This window comes from Leptopilina heterotoma, unplaced genomic scaffold (assembly GCF_015476425.1).
Source record: "Leptopilina heterotoma isolate Lh14 unplaced genomic scaffold, ASM1547642v1 Lhet_24, whole genome shotgun sequence".
NCBI lineage: Eukaryota > Metazoa > Arthropoda > Insecta > Hymenoptera > Figitidae > Leptopilina > Leptopilina heterotoma.
Genome location: NW_025110956.1, coordinates 4,913,581 through 4,936,379, shown reverse-complemented (window position 1 = coordinate 4,936,379; position 22,799 = coordinate 4,913,581). Strand labels below are relative to the sequence as shown.

General features: G+C 22.5%; 1 protein-coding gene across 7 annotated transcripts in view; it reads right to left on the bottom strand.

The window, feature by feature from the left end:
* LOC122502870 (matrix metalloproteinase-14) overlaps positions 1 to 22,799 on the bottom strand; it is a 67,053-nt gene that overhangs the window by 7,295 nt on the left and 36,959 nt on the right. For all 7 annotated transcript variants that reach the window (XM_043613178.1, XM_043613180.1, XM_043613181.1 and 4 more), the window contains exons 3-8: positions 9,150 to 9,257; positions 6,024 to 6,175; positions 5,260 to 5,562; positions 2,718 to 2,877; positions 2,385 to 2,521; positions 1,774 to 2,094 (exon numbers count right to left, since the gene is read on the bottom strand). In XM_043613178.1, the coding sequence (XP_043469113.1) occupies positions 1,774 to 2,094; positions 2,385 to 2,521; positions 2,718 to 2,877; positions 5,260 to 5,562; positions 6,024 to 6,175; positions 9,150 to 9,257 (1,181 nt within the window). The remainder of the gene's footprint in view (positions 1 to 1,773; positions 2,095 to 2,384; positions 2,522 to 2,717; positions 2,878 to 5,259; positions 5,563 to 6,023; positions 6,176 to 9,149; positions 9,258 to 22,799) is intronic.

Genomic DNA, 22,799 nt, shown 5'->3' with positions numbered 1-22,799 from the left:
AATAATTTTCAGAAATTTCATATTACCTTTCTTCTAAAAAATTCAAATGTTTACTAATTCAGACTTATTATTTACTTATTTTGAAATAATTTACTTCTTGCGAAGAATTTTATTAAAATTTTTGAAAATAATTGAATATTCTATCGAGGAATTCAATTAAAATTATATTGAAAATAATAAATAATTGAATTCCATTGATGAATTTTATTATTTTTATGGAAATAATTGTATTTTTATAAAGAATTTTATCAATAGTTTTAAAATTAATTGAATTCTTTGAAGGAATTCTGTTAAATTTTTTTTTCAATAATTGAATTCTATAAAAATAATTTATTCAAATAGTATTTAAAAATAATTCAATTCCTTCAAAAAATATTATTTATGAAAATAATTTAATTCTTTTGCGACGAATATTATTAAAATTTTTGAAAAATTGAATTGTTTCGAAGATTTTCGTTAAATTTTTTGAAAATAATTGTATTCTTTCAAGAAATTTTTTTAAAAATGTACTTGAAAATAATTAAATTCTGATAACAAAATTTTATCAAGAATTATGAACATAATTGAATTCTTTCGAGAAATTTCATTTAAAATATATTGAAAATAATTGAATTCAAAGAATGTTGTTATTTATGAAAATAATTGAATTATTTCAAATAAATTCTTTGAATTTTTTGAAAATAATTTAATTACAACAAAGAATTTTATTCAAATTTTCGAAAATAATTTAATATTTTATCCAGAAATTCAATTAAAATTATATTGAAAATAATTGAATACCCAGTGATGAATTTTATTATTTTTATGGAAATAATTGGATTTTTATAAAGAATTTTATCAATAGTTTTAAAATTAATTGAATTCTTTGAAGGAATTCTATTAAATTTTTTTTCAATTATTGAATTCTATGAAAATAATTTATTCAAATAGTATTTGAAAATAATTCAATTCCTTCAAAAAATATTATTTATGAAAATAATTTAATTCTTTTGCGACGAGTATTCTTAAAATTATTGAAAATAATTGAATTTTCTCGAAGAATTTTATTAAAATTTTTGAAAATAATTGTATCCTTCAAGAAATTTAATAAAAATGCATTTGAAAATAATTAAATTCTGATGAACAAATTGTATCAAGAATTATGAACATAATTTAATTCTTTCAAAAAATTTAATTAAAAATATATTGAAAATAATTGATTTCTTTCAAGCAATTTTATTAAAATTATTAAAAATAATTGAATTTCATCTAGAAATTTTATTGAAATTGTATTTTGAAAATAATTCAATATTAGTTAAGAATTTTATTGCAATTGTATTTTGAAAATAATTGAATTCTTTTGAAAAAAATTAAAAATTCTTTTGACGAATTTGGTTAAAATTTTATTTAAAATAATTGAATTCTTATATAAAAAAATTTTTTTCAAAGTTTTTGATAATTAATTAGAATTTAGAAATTAATTAGAATCAATTAGCTTGTTAGTTAATAAGTGATATTTTTCAATTTTAAATCTGGAATCATTCAAAAATTAAAATCGATATTTATCAATGAAAACTTTTGTAATTTTAATATTAATAAAAATAATAAATTAAATTAAGAAACAAAAAAGAATACAAAAACAATTAATTTCTAACTGAGAACAGACATCAAGAACTGTCAAGAACGAAAAAATTATTAATACAGATGAAGAAAAAGAAGAAGAAGAAGATTTTCATTCTTTCTCTTCGGATCAATTGTCTTAAATTATGGAAGAGTAAAAAAAGAAGTACTTACAGAAAATGTTCTGTCATTAAATCGATAGTAAGTGCTTCCTTTGAAGAAATACGTATATCCATGATATGTTAGAGCTGTGTCCATATTATCCGGCACACCCTCCCAATTTGAAATCAATTTTGGATATGTACTCTTGACAGGTGGTCGTTGAGCTGGATCGAACCTCCAGAATTTTGTACCCTTGTAGAAATAAATTTTTCCATTTCCAGTCCAAACAGTTGCCGCATCAATGTTATCGGGAATTCCCGTAAATCCCTCGCTAATATCCTTAGGATAATCGCCGTCCATTTTTTTCCCAATATACCTCCAGTACTTTGAACCCTGTTAAATAATTTCAAAATTATTTTCTTTTCATTTTTTCTTTTTTAATATTAATTTTAATTTCTAATTACTTTCTTCTATTTTTCCCTAAAATTATTTTTAATACTTAATTTAATTTCAAACCCCTTAATTAAAATTAAACTCTCTTTACTGTTAAAATCGAACCAGTTTAAAAAACTGAAATATTTGCGAATCTATCGAATCCAAATTAAAAATGTGAAAAATAAAGAAAATCTCCTATGCAAAAAAGAAATTCATTAACATTTTCTTTTTGAGGATTTTTTCTGTACCTTAAAGAAATAAGTCTTCCCATTTTTGTACGTAAAAGCAGCGTCGATATTCCCTGGTAAACCTTTCCAGGAAGAACTAATGAGTTTGGGGTAGCCGCTAGCAATACCTTCGGCCGTTAACATCCAGTAGTATTGACCTGTAAATAGAAAATAAACTACATAGAACTTGGAAATCAAATTATAGGAACAAGAAACTGCTTTTCCCTGAAACGAGACTATAATTGAGAAAGAGAAAAAAAAGCGCCCACACACACACACACGCGGAATAAATATATTAAAATTTGAAATAAAAATATTGGTTAAAAAGAAAAAAAAAGAAATTGATAAATTTACCTTTGAATGCGTATGTATGACCTTCGGCCGAATTGAACATTGTATCCACTTTGGGATCAGAACACAACAAAGGATCCTCTTCACCAGGAGGAGCTGACGTTGTTCGATGATTGTAATTTGTTTCACTGCCACTATCGTCTGATTTTGTTCCGTAAAGTGCCTGAAATAAGTTGAAAAATTGTAATTCTAATCACTAATAATAACATAGAGGGTAAAATATTTTTCTTTAAAACATTTCATGTCTGACAAATTAATATTTAAAAAAAATTAATGATCGTTGTATTCTGGTAATCTATTCACAAATCATTGAATTCTTCCAAAGTATTTATCAAAAAATTTCAAAATAATTGAATTCATTTCCAGAATTTTATCAAAATTTTTTTCAATAATTGAATTCTTTCGAGCAAATGTAGTTAAAATAGTATTGAAAATAATTTAATTCTTTGCAAGATTTTTATTAAAATTCTTTAAAATAATTTAATTCTTTTGTAGAATTTATTTCAATTTTCTTGAAAATAATGGAGTTTTTAAAATAATTTCTGCTGAAAATTTTGAAAGTAATTGAATTTTATCAAGATTTTCTTTTAAGTTTTTAAAATAAACGTGTTTATAATTAATTGTAATTAACAACTTTCCTATTAAATTATATTTAAATTATTCTTAGAAAATTAAATTCTTTTAAACAATTTTATAACAGTTTTTGTAAATAATTACATTTTTTTTAAAGAATTTCACTAAATTACGTAAAAACAATATAATTTTTTAAAGTAATTTTAATTGAAAATTTCAGAAATAATTGAAGTTTACAAAGAATTTTATTAAAAACTTTTGAGAAGAATTTAATTGTTTAGAAAAATTTTATTAAAATTATCTTGAATATAATTGAATTTTTTCCTAGAAAATTTTATTGAAATTGTATTGAAAATAATTTAATTTCTCAGAAGAATTTTAGTATTTACAAAACTAATTGAATTCTTGACAAGAAATTTACAATTTATAAAAATAATTAAATTGTTTCGAAGAATTTTATCAGAACTGCTGAAAATAATTGAATTCTTATTAAAACTCTTGAAAATAATTGAATTTAAATAATATTTTTAAAAATAAATGTATTCTTTCGTGAAATTTTATTAATATTGTATTGAAAATAATTAAATTCCTCCGAAACATTTTATTATATCTATGAAAATAATTATTGAATTCCTTTGAAGAATTTTATAATTTATGAAAATATTTTAATCTTGCGAAGAATTTTCTTATTTATGAAAATAATTTAATTCTTGCGGAGGATTTTATAATTCATAAAAATAATTGAATTGTTTTGAAGAATTTTATCTGAATTTTTGAAAATAATTGAATTTTATTAAAAGTTTTGAAATAAATAATGATTTTTTTGAAAAAATGTCATGAAAATTGTCGAAAATAATTGAATTTATATTAAAATTCTTCGTAAAGTAATCGTATTTAATTAATATTTTTAAAAATAAATAATAATAATAATAATTATAATAAATAAATAAATAATACTATTTAGTTGATTTAATAAGAGGTTATGTTAGACGTTTTTCTTCTTTCTCAGTAAATCTTTCTTTTTTTTCCTCTAAACCCTCTAAACTTGAATTTCCCCTTCTTTCTCGATTCCGTCACCCTTTTTTGATTTTTACTCAATATTTTCCCCAAGCAGAAAATTAAAAATCGTCCCATTTTTTGTTTTCGTTAAACAATACACAAATATATACACTTTATTTTTCGGGGAAATTTAACCGTTTCTTGCAGAAAAATAGATTCGAATTCCAGAATTTGACAGCAACCAATCAGACAATAGCAGAGTTGGGAAGCAACACTTTACATATTTCGCAACTGCCATCTGATTGGTCGAGAAATTTGTCCCCTAATTTGCACTCATGGAGATGCGCCTTTATCACTTGCAAAAGTGAGTTGGCCATCCTGATTTTTTCATTGTTCCACGGTCTGTCTTGGAGGGAGAAGAAGAAAATTCGCGTGTCCGTTAAAAATTTATTATTTTCTCCAGTAAATTATCGAATAGTTGAGTAAAAGTTCGCCAAAATTGAAGGGAAAGAAGAAGACCTAACATTCTGCCCAGTATTTTATCAAGTTTTGAGTCTGCAAAATCCGAAGGAAATATCGTTCTCCAAGCGAGTGAAGAAACCATCGCATCCGTTGGTGAAAATGGCGGTAAATTGTCAGCGTCCCTCAGTCGAAAAATTCATCGAAAGAAAAAAGATGTAAGTGAACTTTTTTTGGGGGGGCGAATATAGAATCTATTTTTGTATATTTCTCAATTTTAGGTTAAGTAATTTTTTTTGTCATGAAAATTATTTTTCCACGTGAAACAAAAAAAATTGCAGTGCGTCTTTTGTTTACTCATGAAAGAATAATTTTTGGTCAAAAAAGGAGAATTCAGACCAGAACCGCTAGAAGTTCGGTACAAATTCTCCTATTTTTTTAAAATAAAACCGCTGCAAAATTAAAATTTTGCAGTTTTTTACTTTTTTTGTCTAAATGTGAAAGTTTTACGTACTTGAATTCCTTGGATGTCGTCGCTGTCTAGCATAAAGTTAGGGTCGTAACCTCGGTAAAAAGGTGCCATAAGTGCAGATTTGATGTCACTGTGACTCAAGCCAAGAGAATGTCCAAATTCATGGGCTGCGACTTGAAAGAGATTTGTACCGCGGTAGCTGTTTATGGACCAGTGTTCTGCCTCATCAAAATGTGCATCACCTCCGTAAACGGGGAAATAGGCGTGCGCCAGGGTACCACCTGGACCATCGAATGGATCTCCATCTCCATGTTCGCCGCGTTCGAATCTTATCTCAATGTGTACCTGAAAGACAGTAAAATAAAATTAGAAAATTCGATTTATGAAAAATGGTAATTTTTAAGATTATATTTACTATTTTTCGAGTAAACGTATAAGAAATAAATCAAAAATATTCGATAAAACCTGGTAATTTACATACTTTGAAAGCATTAATCGTTTTAATCAAGATAAATAATGTAAATAATTCAAACATAACCTTAAAATTTGTTTCTTTCTTGGAAGCGCGTCACAATTAATTTGTTTCCAGGGGATAACTTTGTATTTAATTAATTTAATAAATTGACAATTAGTAATTTATTTTATGGAAATTTACAGATAATAAATTTACAAATAATTTGTTATTAAATAATTAAATATTAAATTTCGTGAATTAATAATAAAATTTTTATTTATCTTTAAAATTGCCAATAATTATGGGAAATTAATTAGATTAAAATTGGCGAAAATGGAATTTTCAAACTTACTTGGCCTGATTTTTTCGGAGTGAACGTTAAATCCGTGTAATCCGACCAGACTGAAAAAGCTTTTGCAATTTCCTTATCGACTGCTCCTTTGTCTAAAAGTCTCGGGTACTTGCTTATTTTGTAAGTCAGTTTTTTAACTCGCCATCTAGAACCTGAAAGGAAAATTCAACAATTGAATCCTTCAAGCAAACTTGGTTTCTACGTGGTTTCTTTTTTCTTTATTTCGCGAAAAAAAATCCAGGATTTCTATAATTAAAAATTAAATATACAGGTCTAATAATATATACATTTTGGGAATAAATCGAATTTTTACTATAATTTTAAGTTAGGCACAGAGATATTGGAGGTAAATTTATTTATTTATAATAAATTTCTATTTTAACAAGTTTATTTTATTTTTTAAAATTTATATTTCTTTAATTAAATTAATTAAATTAATTTTAATTTTTAATTTTAATTTATCTTTAATTAAATCTATATTAATTTTTAGAAAAATTACAATTAATTTTAAAAGATTAATACATATTTAATTTTAAAAAGATATTTTATTTTACAATTAAAATTATTTATAATTTTAATTATAAATTTAATTATACATTTAAATAAATAAATTTTAGACGTTTATGATCCGTTGAATGAAAGAAAAAAATATTTTTTACTCAGGGAATATTTTTTGTTTACTAAGTTTTATTTTTTGAATTGTTGATGAATAATTATTGTTACAAAAGGTTTATAGACAAATATTTAAATAGAAAAATATTTTTTTATTCAAAGAACAATATTTTTTGTTTACTAATTTCGATTTTTTGAATATTTGATGAATAATTATTGTTACAAAAGGTTTATAGCCAAATATTTGAATAGAAAAATATTTTTTCTATATTAAATCGTTGATTATGAACTTCGTGAACTTGACCAACGATATTTTAGAAAATTTATATTTTATTTTAGAAAATCAATTTTATTTTAGAAGATCTATATTTTATTTTAAAAAATTGATAAAATAAAAACGTAGATTTATATTGATCGAAAACCGCTAAGTTTTGTGTCTCACACACATTTTTTCTCGACAGGAAAAGAAAAAGGAGTATGCTGACAAGCCAACGACACGTTTTTAGACATACATTAAAGATTGGTCATCTATATAGAAGTGGTGTGAAGAAATGTGACAAAGGCACGTCGGATTTTGGCCCGTTAAGGTTAGTGGTTCTGTTGTTACGTCTTGCAACAATAATGAGACAGAAAGTCAAAACGTTACAAATGACATAACATACACTTGACTTCGAAACTTTTTTTTTTCTTTCCTTTTGCTTGAGTCGAAATTCTTCGTGAAATACTGTTCAGTATCGACAAGTTTTTTAATTTCTTCCTCTGAACTCGTGATTCTAAAAATTATACAAACTTGAAGAAATTCACTTTATTTATTTACTTAAAATTATTTTTTCTTAAATTGAATTAATCACTTGGAACTGTAAATAAAAATTTAATTAAAAATTGAAAATTTAAATTATTTCGAAAGTTTTTTAATTATTATTAAAATTTAATTTTTAAAATTGTCTTGAACGTTCTTAAATTTAATTCAAAATTAAATTAGAAAATTGTCTTAAAGATTTTGAAATTTGATTGATGGAAATTCTCTTGAACGTTTTTAAATTTAATTCGAGATTAAATTTGAAAATTGTCTTTAAGGTGGTTTTTAAATTTGATTGAAAATTGTTTTGAAAAAAAAAAATTTAATTCAAAATTAAATTTGAAAATTGTCTTTGAAGGTTTTTAAATTTCATTAAATTTCAAAATTGTCTTGAACGATTTTAAATTGTGTCTTGAACGTTTTTGAATTATTATTAAAATTTATTTTTGAAAATCTTCTTGAACGTTTCGAAAATTTAATAAAAAATTAAATTTGAAAATTGTCTTGAAGATTTTCGAATGGGATTGAAAATGAAAATTTGAAAATTGTCTTGAACGTTTTTAAATTAAATTTTAAAATTGTCTTGAATGTTTTTAAATTTAACTTGCATTAAATTTGAAAATAGTCTTGAAGATTTTTAAATTTGATTGAAGATGAAAATTGTCTTGAACGTCTTGAAATTAAATTTGAATATTGTTTTGAACGGTTTTAAATTTTGATGGAAAATAAATTTGATAAAAATTGGAAATTTAAAATTGTCTTGAATTTTTTTTTCTTTGGTTTTTTTTTGTGAATTTATAAATATTAAGTAAATGGATGGAGAATTATTTTCGTGAAAATATTGGGAATATATATTAGATAATCGATTGCTTGTTCATTACGTCATTGTCAGTCGCACGTAATGTATAGTCACGGTGGGTAATAGGCTTTCCTAATTGTTGCTGAATTTGCTAATTGTTGTTCGGTCGCGCGAAACTCGTGAGAATCGACACAAATAAAAGCGAGTCTGTTGCAGCGTGTTCCTCGTAGATTTACTTAGGCGTGAAATGCAAACTAATTTCGACACCAAACTATATATATACGGGAGAACCGCAAGCGGAATAGGAAACGTTTCTATATGCACTCGACGAAGAAAATTCTCATATAATGTCAATAAAATCGTGAAACTGTTATTAATATCGATATTAAAATTTATATTATTATTAATATTGATATTAATTGATAACGTGAATTAGTTAAATTGTTATTAATATTATTATTATTAAAAGGGTTGCCTCAGGTCAGGGATTTCAGAGAAATCAGGGAAAAGTAAAAAAAAAAATTAATTAATTGAGAAATTAATGAAAATATTTGATTTCTTATAACGAATTTTATTACATTTTTTTAAATAATTGAATTCATGGGAAAAATTTTTTTATTTGTAAAAATAATTGAATTTTTTTGAAAGGATTTTATTAGAATTTTTGTAAATAATTTAATTTTTTTTTTACAAGGAAAAATTAGAGAATTTGGAAAAGATGGAATCAGAATATTTTTAACAAGGAAAAATTGAGAATTTTAAAAAGATGTAACCAAAATATTTGTTTAACAAGGAAAAGTAGAGAATTTCAAAAAGAAGGAATCTAAATATTTTTCTAGATTCAATAAAAAAATATTCTAAGAGAAAGAGTATTTCTTTCTAACTTTTAAAAAATGTGTCAAATGATAAAATTTACCTTGAAGTGCATATCTTTTGGATCTGCCATCAGAACTAACACCAACTTTATCCTTAACTCCACACCTTGGTAAGGTCATGGTTTCAGCAGTTTCTTCGTCCAATAATCCTGAAACAAAAATGGAATAATAATTTTAAAATTATTTTGTTTACACTGATTTAATTAAAAAAATTTTTTTTTCGAAATAAAAGAAAAGTATTAAGGAACTGCGCGATATTAAAACCAGACTGTATCTATTTAGATATGTTAATATGAGAGAGAAAGAGAAAAAAGAAAAATTCTTTTTCACGTGTACATAGGTAAACTTTTGCACGCTATTCTTATATCGATCCTCGTAAGGGCGGTATTTGCGTGCAGGTTGAAACGGTGAAAAAAAACAATAACAGTCTGCAATTTTTAATCTATTGTAAAAATTCTCTACTTGCATATTGTATACAATGGCATGTGGGTACAATTTGTATGTATATTAAATAATATAGCTGACACGTGAATGCTCTCAAACAGAAGTAAACATTGAATATTCAATTTTTGCTTTCATTTCTTTTTTTTTTTTTACTAAAAGATTTACATTTGTCATAATTTTTTGAAAGTCGAGGTCGCCGAATGTTAATGTCGTCTATTTTCACTGAACAGAAAACGAAACTGTTTGTTTATATTTTTACTTTTTTTTTCCTTCTCTTTTTTAGTAAATTTTTGTCTCTCTTTATTTTTTCAATTTTTTTAAAACTATTTTCGCTAATTCAATTATTTTTAAAAAATTTTAATTACGATTTTTTAAAAACCTAATTTTTCAGTATTTCTAAATGAAATTTTTCAAATTTGAATAATTTTTGTTATTTATCTGTCCAGCATGAATTCAAATTTCAAAATACTTTCAGTGTAAAACCTTTTAAAATTTAATTAAAATTAGAACTGCAATTCTTTCAATTTTTGAAATATGTTCTTAAATTTTAAGAAAAATTCTTTTTCAAATCAATTCTTATTAAAAAGTTCTACGAAAATTCAATTATTCGAATAAATAAATAGGTATTAAATTTATTTAAAAATTTTAACTGAAATACTTTTTCAAATCAATTCTTATCAAAAAGTTCTACGAGAATTCAATTATTTGAATAAAAAAATAAGTGATATTTCTATCATATTTTCCACTTTTTAAATATTCGTATACAATAATTTTTTTTAGAGTTAAAGTGTCAAAAATTTTTCAATAATTAAAAATTGTTTCTTGAGGAGCCAAAAAGAGAGAGAGAGTTAAGAGAAGAATTTTAGTTGAATTACTATAAAGGATTCTCTTTTATTATTATTTTTTTGTTTTGTTTTTGTTTATACAACTTTTTTCCCGGAAGTGTTGCACTTTACGACAGCAACTCGACGGCAAGAAAATTGTAATAATTGTTATATAGAAAAGTTAAAAACACAGATATAGACCGGCGCGATTAGATAACTCATCCGTTCGCCATCCATTTTTTATTGAGCCTCAATCGAAACTCTAAAAATTTCTATGTCTTTTTTATAATGTTTACGATTTACGATCAATGATGCTTTGGAGTAGTTTTTTTTTCCTTTTGCTTCTTCCTACATTTTGTCACGCTCTATGAGCCTCGCAATTTCCTTTAGGATGCTTTATAACCTTGACACAAATTCAAAAGTGTGTGCGACTATTTATTCAGTTTACCGAATTTTTTTAATTTTTCCTTTTTATTTCTAATCTTCCGATTTTCTTTATTTAATTAATTGGTGTTTATTGACGTATTATGTATTTATCGGGAAAATCGGAACAAAAAAGCTAATACAAATTTTAATAAAAACAATAACAATAATAACAAGAACAATAATAATAATAATAATAATAATAATAATAATAATAATAATAATAATAATAATAATAATAATAATAATAATAATAATAATAATAATAATAATAATAATAATAATAATAATAATAATAATAATAATAATAATAATTTGTATTGTTATTAAAAATTAAGTTGTTTCGAAGAATTTTTATTTAAACTGCATAGAAAAAAATTGAATTCTTTCGAATAATTTTATTAAAATTGTACAAATTCAAACAATTAAATTCCTGGCTAGAATTTTATTATTTACGAAAATATTTAAATTTTTAGAGGTATTTTATTAAACTATTTGAAAATAATTAAATTCCTGCTAAGCATTCTATTATTTAAGAAATAATGGTATTCTTATAATAAATTTCATCAAAATTTTTTAAAACAATTGCATTATTGAACAGAATGTAACTAAAATTTTTCATTAAGAAATTAATTAGTTAAAAAGTGAATTTTTTGTAATATTAAATCTGTAATTATTAACAAAATTAAAGTTCTTCTTTGCTTTATTGTTTCTAAATTTTTTTTTAATTTTTAAAAATAACATTTTTGTTAAAGAAAATGTTAGAATTTTCGCTACATTTACAATTTTGAATCAAAAATAATTTAATTCTTTCGAGCAATTCAATTAGAATTTCATTAAAAATACTTGAATTCTTATAAAGAATTTAACAAAATGTTTTAAAATAATCTAACTCTTTTCAAGTAGGTTTAAATAAAATTTAGAAAAACAATTGAATTTCCGCAAAGAATTTAATTATTTATGAAAATAATTGAATTTTTCCAGGAATTAAATTAAAATTTTTAAAAAATAATTGAATTCCCGCAGAGAATTTTATTAATTATTAAAATATTAAAATTTTTTCGAGGAATTCAATTAAAATTTATAAAAATAATTTAATTCTCCCTAAGAATTTTATTATTTATTAAAATAATTGATTTTTACCAGGAATTCAATTAAAATTGTATTGAAAATAATTAAATTCTTTCAAGGAGTTCAATTCAAATTGTATTGAAAATTATTAAATTCCTGCTAAGAATTTTATTATTTATAGAAATAATTGAATTTGTATAAAGAATTTTATCAAAAAAGTTTTAAGAAAAATTGAAATTCAGGAAAGAATTTTATTAAAATTTTTAAAAATAATTAAATTCTTTGGAGAAATTTTATTAAAATTCAATTAAAAGTATTGAAATTTCTGTTATTTGTTATTTGCTTATTTATGAAAATATTTGAATTCTTCCAAAGAATCTTTTTATATAAAAAAGTAAGTGAATTCCTGAGAAGAATTTTTTTAAAAGTTTTAAACATAATTGAATTCTAGCAAAGAAATTTATTAAAACCTTTGAAAATAATTAAATTCTTTCCAGAAATTTTATTAAAATTCTATTAAATAATTTCTATTGAAGTTCTGCGAACAATTTTGTTATTTATGAAAATAACTGAAATCTTTAGAATAATTTCTTTGAGTTTTTTTGGAAATAATTTAATTCTTGCACAGAATTTTATTAAAATGTTTGAAAATAATCCTTTTTCCAGAAATGTTTTTAAAAGTTTATTTAGAATAATTGAAATGGAGAGAAGAATAATAATTTAATTATTTCGAAAAAAATCATATTAAAACTTTTGAATTCTAAATTTCTAGGAGATTTATTAAAATTTTAAAAACAATTAATTAGTTAATTAGGAAATTAGTGAATTTTTTTTTCTAATTTTAATCTGAAATTATTCAAAAATCAAAGTTGATATTTAAGAATAAAAATTTTGTAATTTTCCTAAAAACTGTAAATTGAGAACCGCCTTTCTCTTGCTAGCGTGCGTAATATTTGCTAATAATAATGATAATACAAATAATGAAAATAATAATAGTAGCAATTTATTGTCCACAAATTTTAATTTTTGACGAAATGACACTTTCAATTATTCAAAATTGTAATAAATTGACCATATTTTTTTCTATTATTTTGATAATACATAGAAAAAAGGTTTCAGAGTGTCAAAATTATTATAATTGGACAAATTTGATAATGCGTCAACAATCACACAAAAGGATTATCAAATTACCATGTTATAAAAATTTTGAAATTCAGAAACATCAAAATTTGTCTGAGATAATTTGCAAAGCTTCCTCATGAGGAAGCAAAAAATATTGTTTTATTGCAATAATTTTTTGTAACTATCAAAAAAATTAATTATAGTTTCTAAATGTAAAATTTAAGTTTTTGATTTTACATTTAATTTTTACAATCAGTAATATGTGAAAATATTTTTAATTACAAATATTTTGTTCATTTGAACGTTCAAAAGTCAAAAAGGATCATTAATTCTTCAGTTTTCGATTCTAGTTTTTTTCGTTTAAAAATTTAATTTTAGTTCAATTAAACATAATCGTTTGTTTGGAAAAATATTTTTCTATATACACCTAGCATATAAATGTCTGTACATCATATAATTATAATATGCCTGTTATCATTAATTGATGTTTTTCTGTACACTCAAGGTTTTTAATGGTCCAATAGATTATATACTGTTATGTTAAAGTTAAAGTCTAAAGTAACTGGTGTGTATTATATAGGATGAGTCATTTATATAATTTGAAGGAGGAAGCTGGAATAAAACATTCCAATGATTCGCGTGAATGGAGAGAAATTTTTGTTTCTCAAGAATCAATTATTATTATTATTCATGTTTAGAGAAAATTTCGGTCAATTTTTATTTAATCAACACTTATATAAAATGCAAATATTACATTTTTTTCACATTGACAGTTTTTATTTTTATTTCACTTTTGTGCGTAATAGTTATTTCAAGAATCGATAAAGCAGAAAAATTATTTAAAAGTTTATACAATATCTTGTTTAGAAATAAAAAGTAGAAGAAAATTTCGTTATTTTGTATTTATTCAGATTTCTCAAATTGATTATGTCATTTATTTTTGTGTTTGATTGGGTAAAATTCGATTAAAAAAGAAATTTGTAATTAACTTCTGAAGTTAGTGTACAGAATATTGGATTTCATTCAAAAAAAAGGAAGAATTTGTAAAAAGAATTTTTTTTGAATTTTTTATTCCAGTATTCTTGAATAGTGCGGATAAAGTTTTTTTTTCGATTTTTGCATACTCTTCTGAAAAATGATAGGAATTTATTCTGAATTTTCTTTTATAGGAAGAGCTGTATAGTTGCTGTGTAGGAATAGCAATTGGAGATTGATATTGATGTGCAGTGCGTTCGTGATAAATTCATGGGGGAAACAATAGAGGAAGTATGTCAAGCATCTTGTCGACATTGACACTGACTTCTTCTCTATAGACAATCCCCTCGACTCACTGTCAAGGAATATTTTATATATGCAATGTGGTTTCGCTAAGAATTCTTCTATTCCGTGAGTCGTCTTAATTGGTAGCAATCTATATAAATAGGAATAAATCAGAGTTCAGTAAAAAAAAAAAAGAGGAAAAAAAAATAACCGTCACTGTAGTATGCATGCAGTGTCCATTTGTACAATGACTATCGCTTTCGAAAGTCCCTATTCCACTAGACTGATTTCTATTCAATTCTTTTATTATTATTTTTATTGTCACACGAACAATCAAAGGTGTACAAAAAAACGAATTCGTCCCAAACTTGTTGTGAGCTTTTTAAATTTTTTATATACTCTTTTAAATATATTTTATACAATTTTTTTACAACTTCATCGGTATGAGAGAGTATTGCAATTGGTCCAAAAATTTACTTTTCTTAGTTTTTCTCAATTTTTTTCCTCAGTGAACAATTCGTTGATTTTTGATTGAGAACTTCGCAAAATTCAGGAAGCAATTTAGGGTTGTTACAGAATTCGGGTTGTAAAACTTTTTTGACATTTTTCTACACTTTTCTACAATTTTCTACATTTTTTTTAATAAAAAGCAACTTTTTTTTATTTTTGCCAAAATATAAGGGTTTTTTTTTTAATAAAATGCAACTTATTACGATTTTTATAATTTAAAATGACTAATTGATTTATTTTTCAATTCTAATGTCATTTCTTTTATTTAAAAATTATTATTAAAGCCACTTGTCAACCGTTTATTTATTTTTAAAAAGCAGTATATTATAATTTATTTTTACTTTTTATGCGAATTACAAAACTTTTTTTTTGTCAAATATTAACTTCAATTTTTGAATAATTTCATATTGGAAATTTAACAAAAATCAATTATTAACTAAATATTATACTTGCTGCTTCCAAAAATTTTAATAAAAAGTTTTTCGCAAAAATTCAAATATTTTAATAAATATAATTTTCTTCAGAGGAATTTAATTATTTTCAATACAATTTAAATTAAATTCCTCAGAAGAATACTATTATTTTTAAAATTATATTATAATAATTTTTTTTATAATTCTTTGAAAGCATTTATAATTATTTTTTCATAAATAATTAAATTTGTCACAAGAAGTGACTTGTTTTCAATAGAATTTTAATTATATTTCTCGAAAGAAATCAATTATTTTTAAGACAATTTTAATAAAATTCTTCGAATAAATTCAATTATTTTCCAAAACTTTGATATAGTTCTTTATAGGAATTCAATTATTTAAAATACAAATTTAATTAAATTCCTCAAATGAATTCAATTATTTTAAGTACAATTTTAATTAAATCACTCGAATGAATTCATTTATTTTCAATACAATAATAAAATTCTTTGCGGGATTTCAATTATTTTTATAACTTTTAATTGAATTCCTGAAAAAATTCAATTAATTTAATAAATAATAAAATTCTTTGCGGGATTTCAATTATTTTTATAAATTTTAATTGAATTCCTGAAAAATTCAATTAATTTAATAAATAATAAAATTCTTTGCGGGATTTCAATTATTTTTACAAATTTTAATTGAATTCCTGAAAAAATTCAATTATTTTCATAAATAATAAAATTCTTTGCGAGATTTTAGTATTTTTATACACAATAAGATTTTTCGGAGAAAATCAATGACTTTCGATCAAATTTTATTCAAATTTCTTTTTACAAAATTTCATTTTTTTTTAAATTTTAATAAAATTCATTGAAAAAATTAAATTACTGTTTTCATAAATTTGGATGAAATTCTTTAGAAAAATTCTATTTCTTTACGTACAATTTTACTTAAATTGATCGAAAGAATTTAAATTTTTTTAAAAACAATAAAATTTGTCCTATTTTTACATATTTTACAAATTTTATAATTTTATTTTATTATTTTCATGAATAATAAAGTTTTTCGCAGGACTTCAATAATTATTTTCAAAAATTCTTATAAAATTCTTTAGAAAAATGTAATTAATTTCAGTATACCTACAATTTTAATTAAATTCCACGAAAGAATACAATTATTTTCAAAAAATTTAATAAAATACTTCAAAAAAATTCAATTCTTTTTAAAAATTTTTATTAAATTCTACACTTATTTGAGAAAATAATTAAATTCTTGCGAAGGACTTTATTTAAATTTTTGAAAATAACGAAATTTTTTCGAAGAATTCCACTACAATTTTTGAAAATAATTAATTTTTGTTTCACTGAATTTAATTAAAAATTAAAATTGTTTTATAAATAATTGAATTCATGTAAAGAAATTTATTGGAATTTTTTAAAATATGTGCATTGTTTTGAAATTAATTTTATCGAGATTTTTAATAATAGTTGAATTCTTTTAAGAAGGTTTATAATAATTGTATTGAAAATAATTGAATTTATTTCGAAGAATTTTATTATTTATGAAAATTGAATTTTTACGAAGCATTTGATTAAAGTTTTGGAAAATAATTGATTTATTACGAATAATTTAGTAATATTTTCAATTATAAATCATAATTAAATAGTTAATAATAATTTTTTTCTAACTTTAATCTGCAACTATTAAAAAATTGAAGTTGTTATATTAAAATAAAAAATTTCGTAATTTTACATTATAATAATGAATTTAGTTATAAGGAATTCAATTATTTTCAAAAATTTTAATAAAATTCGTCATGTAAATTTAATTAATTTCGGTTTAATTTTAAGTAAATCCCTTAAAAGAATTTAATTATTTTCAAATGTTTTTAATAAAATTCTTCGAAACAAATTCAATTCTTTTCAAAAATTTTAATAAAATTCTTCGAAACAAATTCAACTCTTTTTAAAAAGTTTAATAAAATTCTATTAAAGAATTAAATCATTTCAGATTCGAAATTTACAAAGTACAAAAAATTAGGTTAACAGTTTTTTATAATAATAATAATTTATAAATTAAATTATTATTTTCGGCTAAATTTAGTTAAAAATAAGAAACGAATATTTTGACTCTTCTTCTACATTGAAAAAAAATAGAAAAACTTTTGTTGAACTTTAAATACAAGTTGTAATTTTTCAATACACAATCGTTTAAAAAATTATATTTTCCACGTACAGCAGCATAATTAAATAATAATAATTTTTGTACAAACATGATAGAAAAGTGTGAAAACAGTATATTGAATGTAGTTATCGACATATAATTATAATAGAGAACTTGTAGTTTAGTTGTTATTATTATTTATTTTTTTTTCTCTCTAGCAGTGATCTGCATTAATGATCTTCAATCATTTCTAATTGTAGTGCACGTTAAGGCCATTGAATGTGTAGGTAACGGACAATCGTATATAGCAATTTAAAACATATAGCCGCGCGAATCCTTGGGATTAATCACACACTCTCGTCTCTTGATTTTATAACAATAACTAGATTTTTCTTACATACATCTCTTCTTTTGCTTCCTTACGATTTTTAACTGTTTTTCAATGAAAATGACATATACGTCGATGATAATAATATCCACTGCATAAGAATAATTATACAGAAAAGTTTAGGCAAATATCCAATCATCTAGATGCTATTTTCACCTATTTTTGAATTAATGGTTCTAAATTTGTATAACAGTGTGGTATTAACTGTAGGGAAGTTTCGTAATACAGTTGGAAGTAGTTTTCAATTCTCTTTTTTTTTTTTTTTTTTTTTTGTTTCGTATGTATTGAGTGTGATGTATGATTTTTCTGGGGAAAATATTGAACCTGGAATTAATGACAAATTATGTGTGATGATTCAGATAGTGTGTTTGCGAACTTGTGTGTTGAATATATAGGTATATTTCGGGAGATATTTATCGGGGTACCAGGCTGGCTCCGGAGGCATTTCAACGAACTGTGAATCATCGAGCAATTCATGCGATTTATATGTGTGTGAGTGTGTGTGAGTGTGAGTAAACGCGGTGTATTATAGTGAGAATTTTTTAATAAATAGGGATCATCGTACGGTAGACAATGATAATTCAGATGATGTAGATTTTTTTTCACATGTAATTTTGGATATGGAAGTTTGTGAGGAATGTTTCTTTGTATCGTCTTCGTTTCTGTTAGATTATCTCGCAGCTTCTAAATTTGATTCTGAATTAAGAGTTTAGATTTTTTTTCTTTTTTATTTATAGTTTTCAAACTTCACAGTGTGTTCCTTATTCTACTACTTTAAAAAATGACTCTTTTTTCCCTTTTTTAAAAATATTTCCCCTTTTTTGTGTTCAGTTTTCTTATTTTATATTTGCACTCGTGTAGTGGTGCTGATTTATTAACCAGGAATATTTTTTTTGTCTTAACGTTAAAAGCTAAGAAAAAGTACAAATGTTATTTCGATAGCGTGAAATACAATAAGATTTATTGTAAAATTGTCGAAAAATAAAACAAAATCAGGATTGCCACAGGTCAGAGAATTCAGAGAAAAGTCAGGGAAAACAGGATTGGTCAGAGAAATCAGGGAAAAGATATAGGGATTTTTATTAAAAGTGCTGGAAAAAATTAAATTTTTAGAATTCATAAAAAAATTTTGAATAATTCTTTGCCTCATAAACTAGGAAATTATCACGAATTTTAATACGAAACCTTCAATTTCTTCTATTTCTGACAATAATTTCTTTTTAAATAACTTAATTCTTGAAGAACTATCACAAAATTAATTAAAAATTAGGATTTAATGAACAATTTCAGTTAAATATTTCAAAATTAATTGAATTTTAAAAGAGTTGCTTTTACAACTTTCATAAATATAGATAAACTTCATAAGGTTTTAATTTTAAAGTTATTATAAACTTTCAATTTGGAATGAATTTAATTAGAAATTTTAAAGAATACTTAAATTTTTGAAAAAATTTTAATAATTCAAATTCTTCTGAAAATAGTTAATTTTTTAAATATATTTTATTAATGATTAAAAATAATGGATTTATAGAAGAATTTTAGTTAAAAACACTAAAAAAGAAATTGAATTTTAGAGAAGTTAGAAATAATTGCAGAAATACAATTATTTTCAAAAGTAATAAAATTCTTCGCAGAAATTCAATTATGTTCAAAAATTTCAAAAAATTCTAGTCAAAATTTCAATTATCTTTATAAATAATAAAATTCTTCTCCAAAATTCAATTATTTTCAAAAATTTTAAGAAAATTCATGGCTAAATTTCAATTTTTTTCATTAATTTTCCTCAATTCAATGATTTTCAATATCTACTATTTTAATAAAATTTCCCAAAAGAATTCAATTATTTAAAAATAATTTTGATAAAATTCTAAACGAATATTCAATTTATTATTTTCTAGAATAATGAAAATTCCACAGTATTTCAATTATTTACAAAATTTTTATAAATTTCTTGGCAATAATTAGATTATTTTTTATAAATAATTAAATTCTTCTCAGGAATTCAATTATTTTGATAAATAATAAAATTCATCGCAGGATTTCAATTATTTTTAATAAAATTTTAAATAAATTCCACGAAAAATGCAACTATTTTGAAAAATTTTATTAAAATTTTTCGGAGGAATTCAATTAATTTGAAAGATTTATATAATTTGTTCATTAGAATTTAATAATTATTTTCAATGCATTTTTAATTAAATTTCTTGATAGAATTTAATTATTTTTAAAAATTTTAATATCATTCTTAAGATTAGAAGAATTCAATTTTTTTATGCAATTTTAACTAAATTCCCCGAAAGAATTTTAATTTTCATAGAAACAATTGAAATATATTCAAGAAATAAAACAAAATGACTTGAATTTTTTTGCAAGAATTCTATTATTTTCACAAACAATTCAATTTTTCACAGGAATTCAATTATTTAGAAAAAAGTTTGTTAAATTTTGTCTCCAAAATTCAATTATTTACATAAATAACAAATATTTCACATGAATTTAATTATTTACAAATTTTTTTTATAAATTTCCTGCTAGAAATTCAATTATTTTCATAAATAATGATTTAAAAATAAATTTCAGTTAAAATTATAAATATTAAAGCATTATAGCGTGAGTTTTTAGAATGAATTGAATTTTGAAAATAATTTTAATTAAATTCATCTAAAAATGTTTCAGGAATTCAATAAAATTCTGCAGAGAAATTCAATTATTTTCAATGCTTTTTATAAAATTTTTTATAAAAATTTAATTATTTTTAGTATAATTTTAATTGAATTCCTCGAAAAAAATGCAACTATTTTAAAAATAGAATTTTATTAAAATTGTAGGTATTATTGGAATTAATTTAATTTTTAAAAAAAATTTTGTTAAAATTCTTTACAATAATACAATTATTTTTAATAATTTTAATAAAATCTCTCGAAAAAATATTCAATTATTTTCAAGAAGTTAAATACAATTTTTCGCAAAAATGCAATTAATTTCAATACAATTTTAATAAAATTCTTCAAAAACATTGAATTACTATACAAAATTTTGATAAAACTCTTTGCAATATTTCTATTATTTTTAATACAATTATTTTAGTAAAAGTTTTCGAAAAAATTTAATTTTTTTCAAAGATTTTGATAAAATTCTTCGAAAGAACTGAATTCTTTTCGAAACTTTTTATAAATTTCTTTATAAAAATTTAATTAATAAATAAATTTAATAAATTCTCGTAGAATTTTCTAATAAAAATTATTGATTTGAAAATGAATTTCAGTTAAAGTTTTAGATAGTAATTGAATATTAAAAGCATTTTAGCGGGAATTTTTAGAAGTAATTGAATTTCGAAAAGGTTGCAAATTAAAATTTAGAAATTTAGAAATTTTAGAATTTCCGAATAATCGATATTTCGTATAATTGAATTGTAAACAAATGGATTTAAAAATTCTTAAAGAACTTTTTTGAAAAATTATTAAAAATACTTGATTTAAAGAAGAATTTTAATTAAAAATTCTTGAAAATAATATTTAAATTGAAATGATGAAAATAATTTTGAAGAAGTTACAGTAACAATATTATAATATAAAATAATTATTTTATCACTCGGTCATCCAATCCATTTCTTTATTGTTTACAATAATTATTCTTATAAGTTGTTCAATTTCAAAAAGATTTGAATCTAATAGTTTTTAGAGTTAATCGCAGAATATTCTTTAGGGTCAGGGAAAAAGTGAAAATTTTTTCTGGAAATCAGGGAAAAGTCAGGGAAAAATTAAATTTTTGTGTCAACCCAGAAAATCTGATGAAAAGTCTCTAAAATATTAATTTTGACAATATCTGAGAGTGAGCACATTTTCATGCAAGTCTATAGACCTCGAAGGTCATGACGGTCGTCCAACCGGTTGCTTATGCGATAGTGGTTGGTTGGCTTGGGGTGGAAAATAAATATTGAAATGTTTAAAATTTTAATAATAATAAAAAAGCAAAAAGAGAGAAAAAAAAGAATCACAAGCCCTCTCGTTCTTTAAAATGCAATATATATAAGCATATATTGAGAGTATGGAACAAAGATGCTAATATGTGATATATACCACAGCTGTGCGGTGTTCTCCAGAGCGCGCGATTTTATACCTTTAGAACAAATATTTCCCTGTACTCCATGGCCAAGGCCGGTATGGCAAGAAACTCGTCTGAAAACGAAATACAAACGACAGCTTTGAACAAAGTTCACCACCGCGTGCATATATTCCTTACGCGGAACAACTATAACTCTAAAATGGTTCTTCGGAATTCTGCAAATCAATATAAGAATGAATTAATTCAACCAAAGATTATCTCTATGTTATAAAAATTTATTTCAAGAAAACGATTCAATTTCATTGGTAAATTGTATTTGAAACACTCATCGGGAATTTTTTTTTTTTTTTTTTTTTGCGTGAATGCAAATTTATACCGAGAATACTGAATACGAAGGAAAAAGGGTGAAAGAAGGAAAAATGTGCGAACGAAATAAAAAAGAAGCTGATTAGTGACAATGCAGCAGCTCTCAAAGATTTTATTTTATAATAATAATCGAGAAATTATCTAATTTTTAACAGTGTGAAGTGTGTAAAAAAGATTAATCATCAAATTGCAATATTTTTAAATAAATTGTTGATATTTTCGATCAGATATCTTTTATTGGTCGTGTCAGCCCTTTAGATATTGAGTGGAGTTTAATATTTTTGTTCAGTGATCGAATTTTGCAATTTATTTTATCAATTAAATTTTGATTCGCAGTTTTAATTAAAAATTAGTGGAACTTCAATCTGTTCAATTGAGGGTTAAAATTAAATTGGTATTTAAATAGTGGAATTTGATTTATTGCTAAGAGTTAGGTACAAGAAAATTGTTGTATTTTCTAGAGGAAAATTTAAAAGAAATTGAAAATTTATTTTTGTTACTTTTATAATATTAATTAGTAGCAAAATAAATTTTTAACTTCTTAATTTTAAAATAACATTTCTCGCAACGGTTATGATCAATGAATTAGGAAAAAAAATATTTTCCTACGTAAATTTTTAGAAATTTTGACGTGAAAAT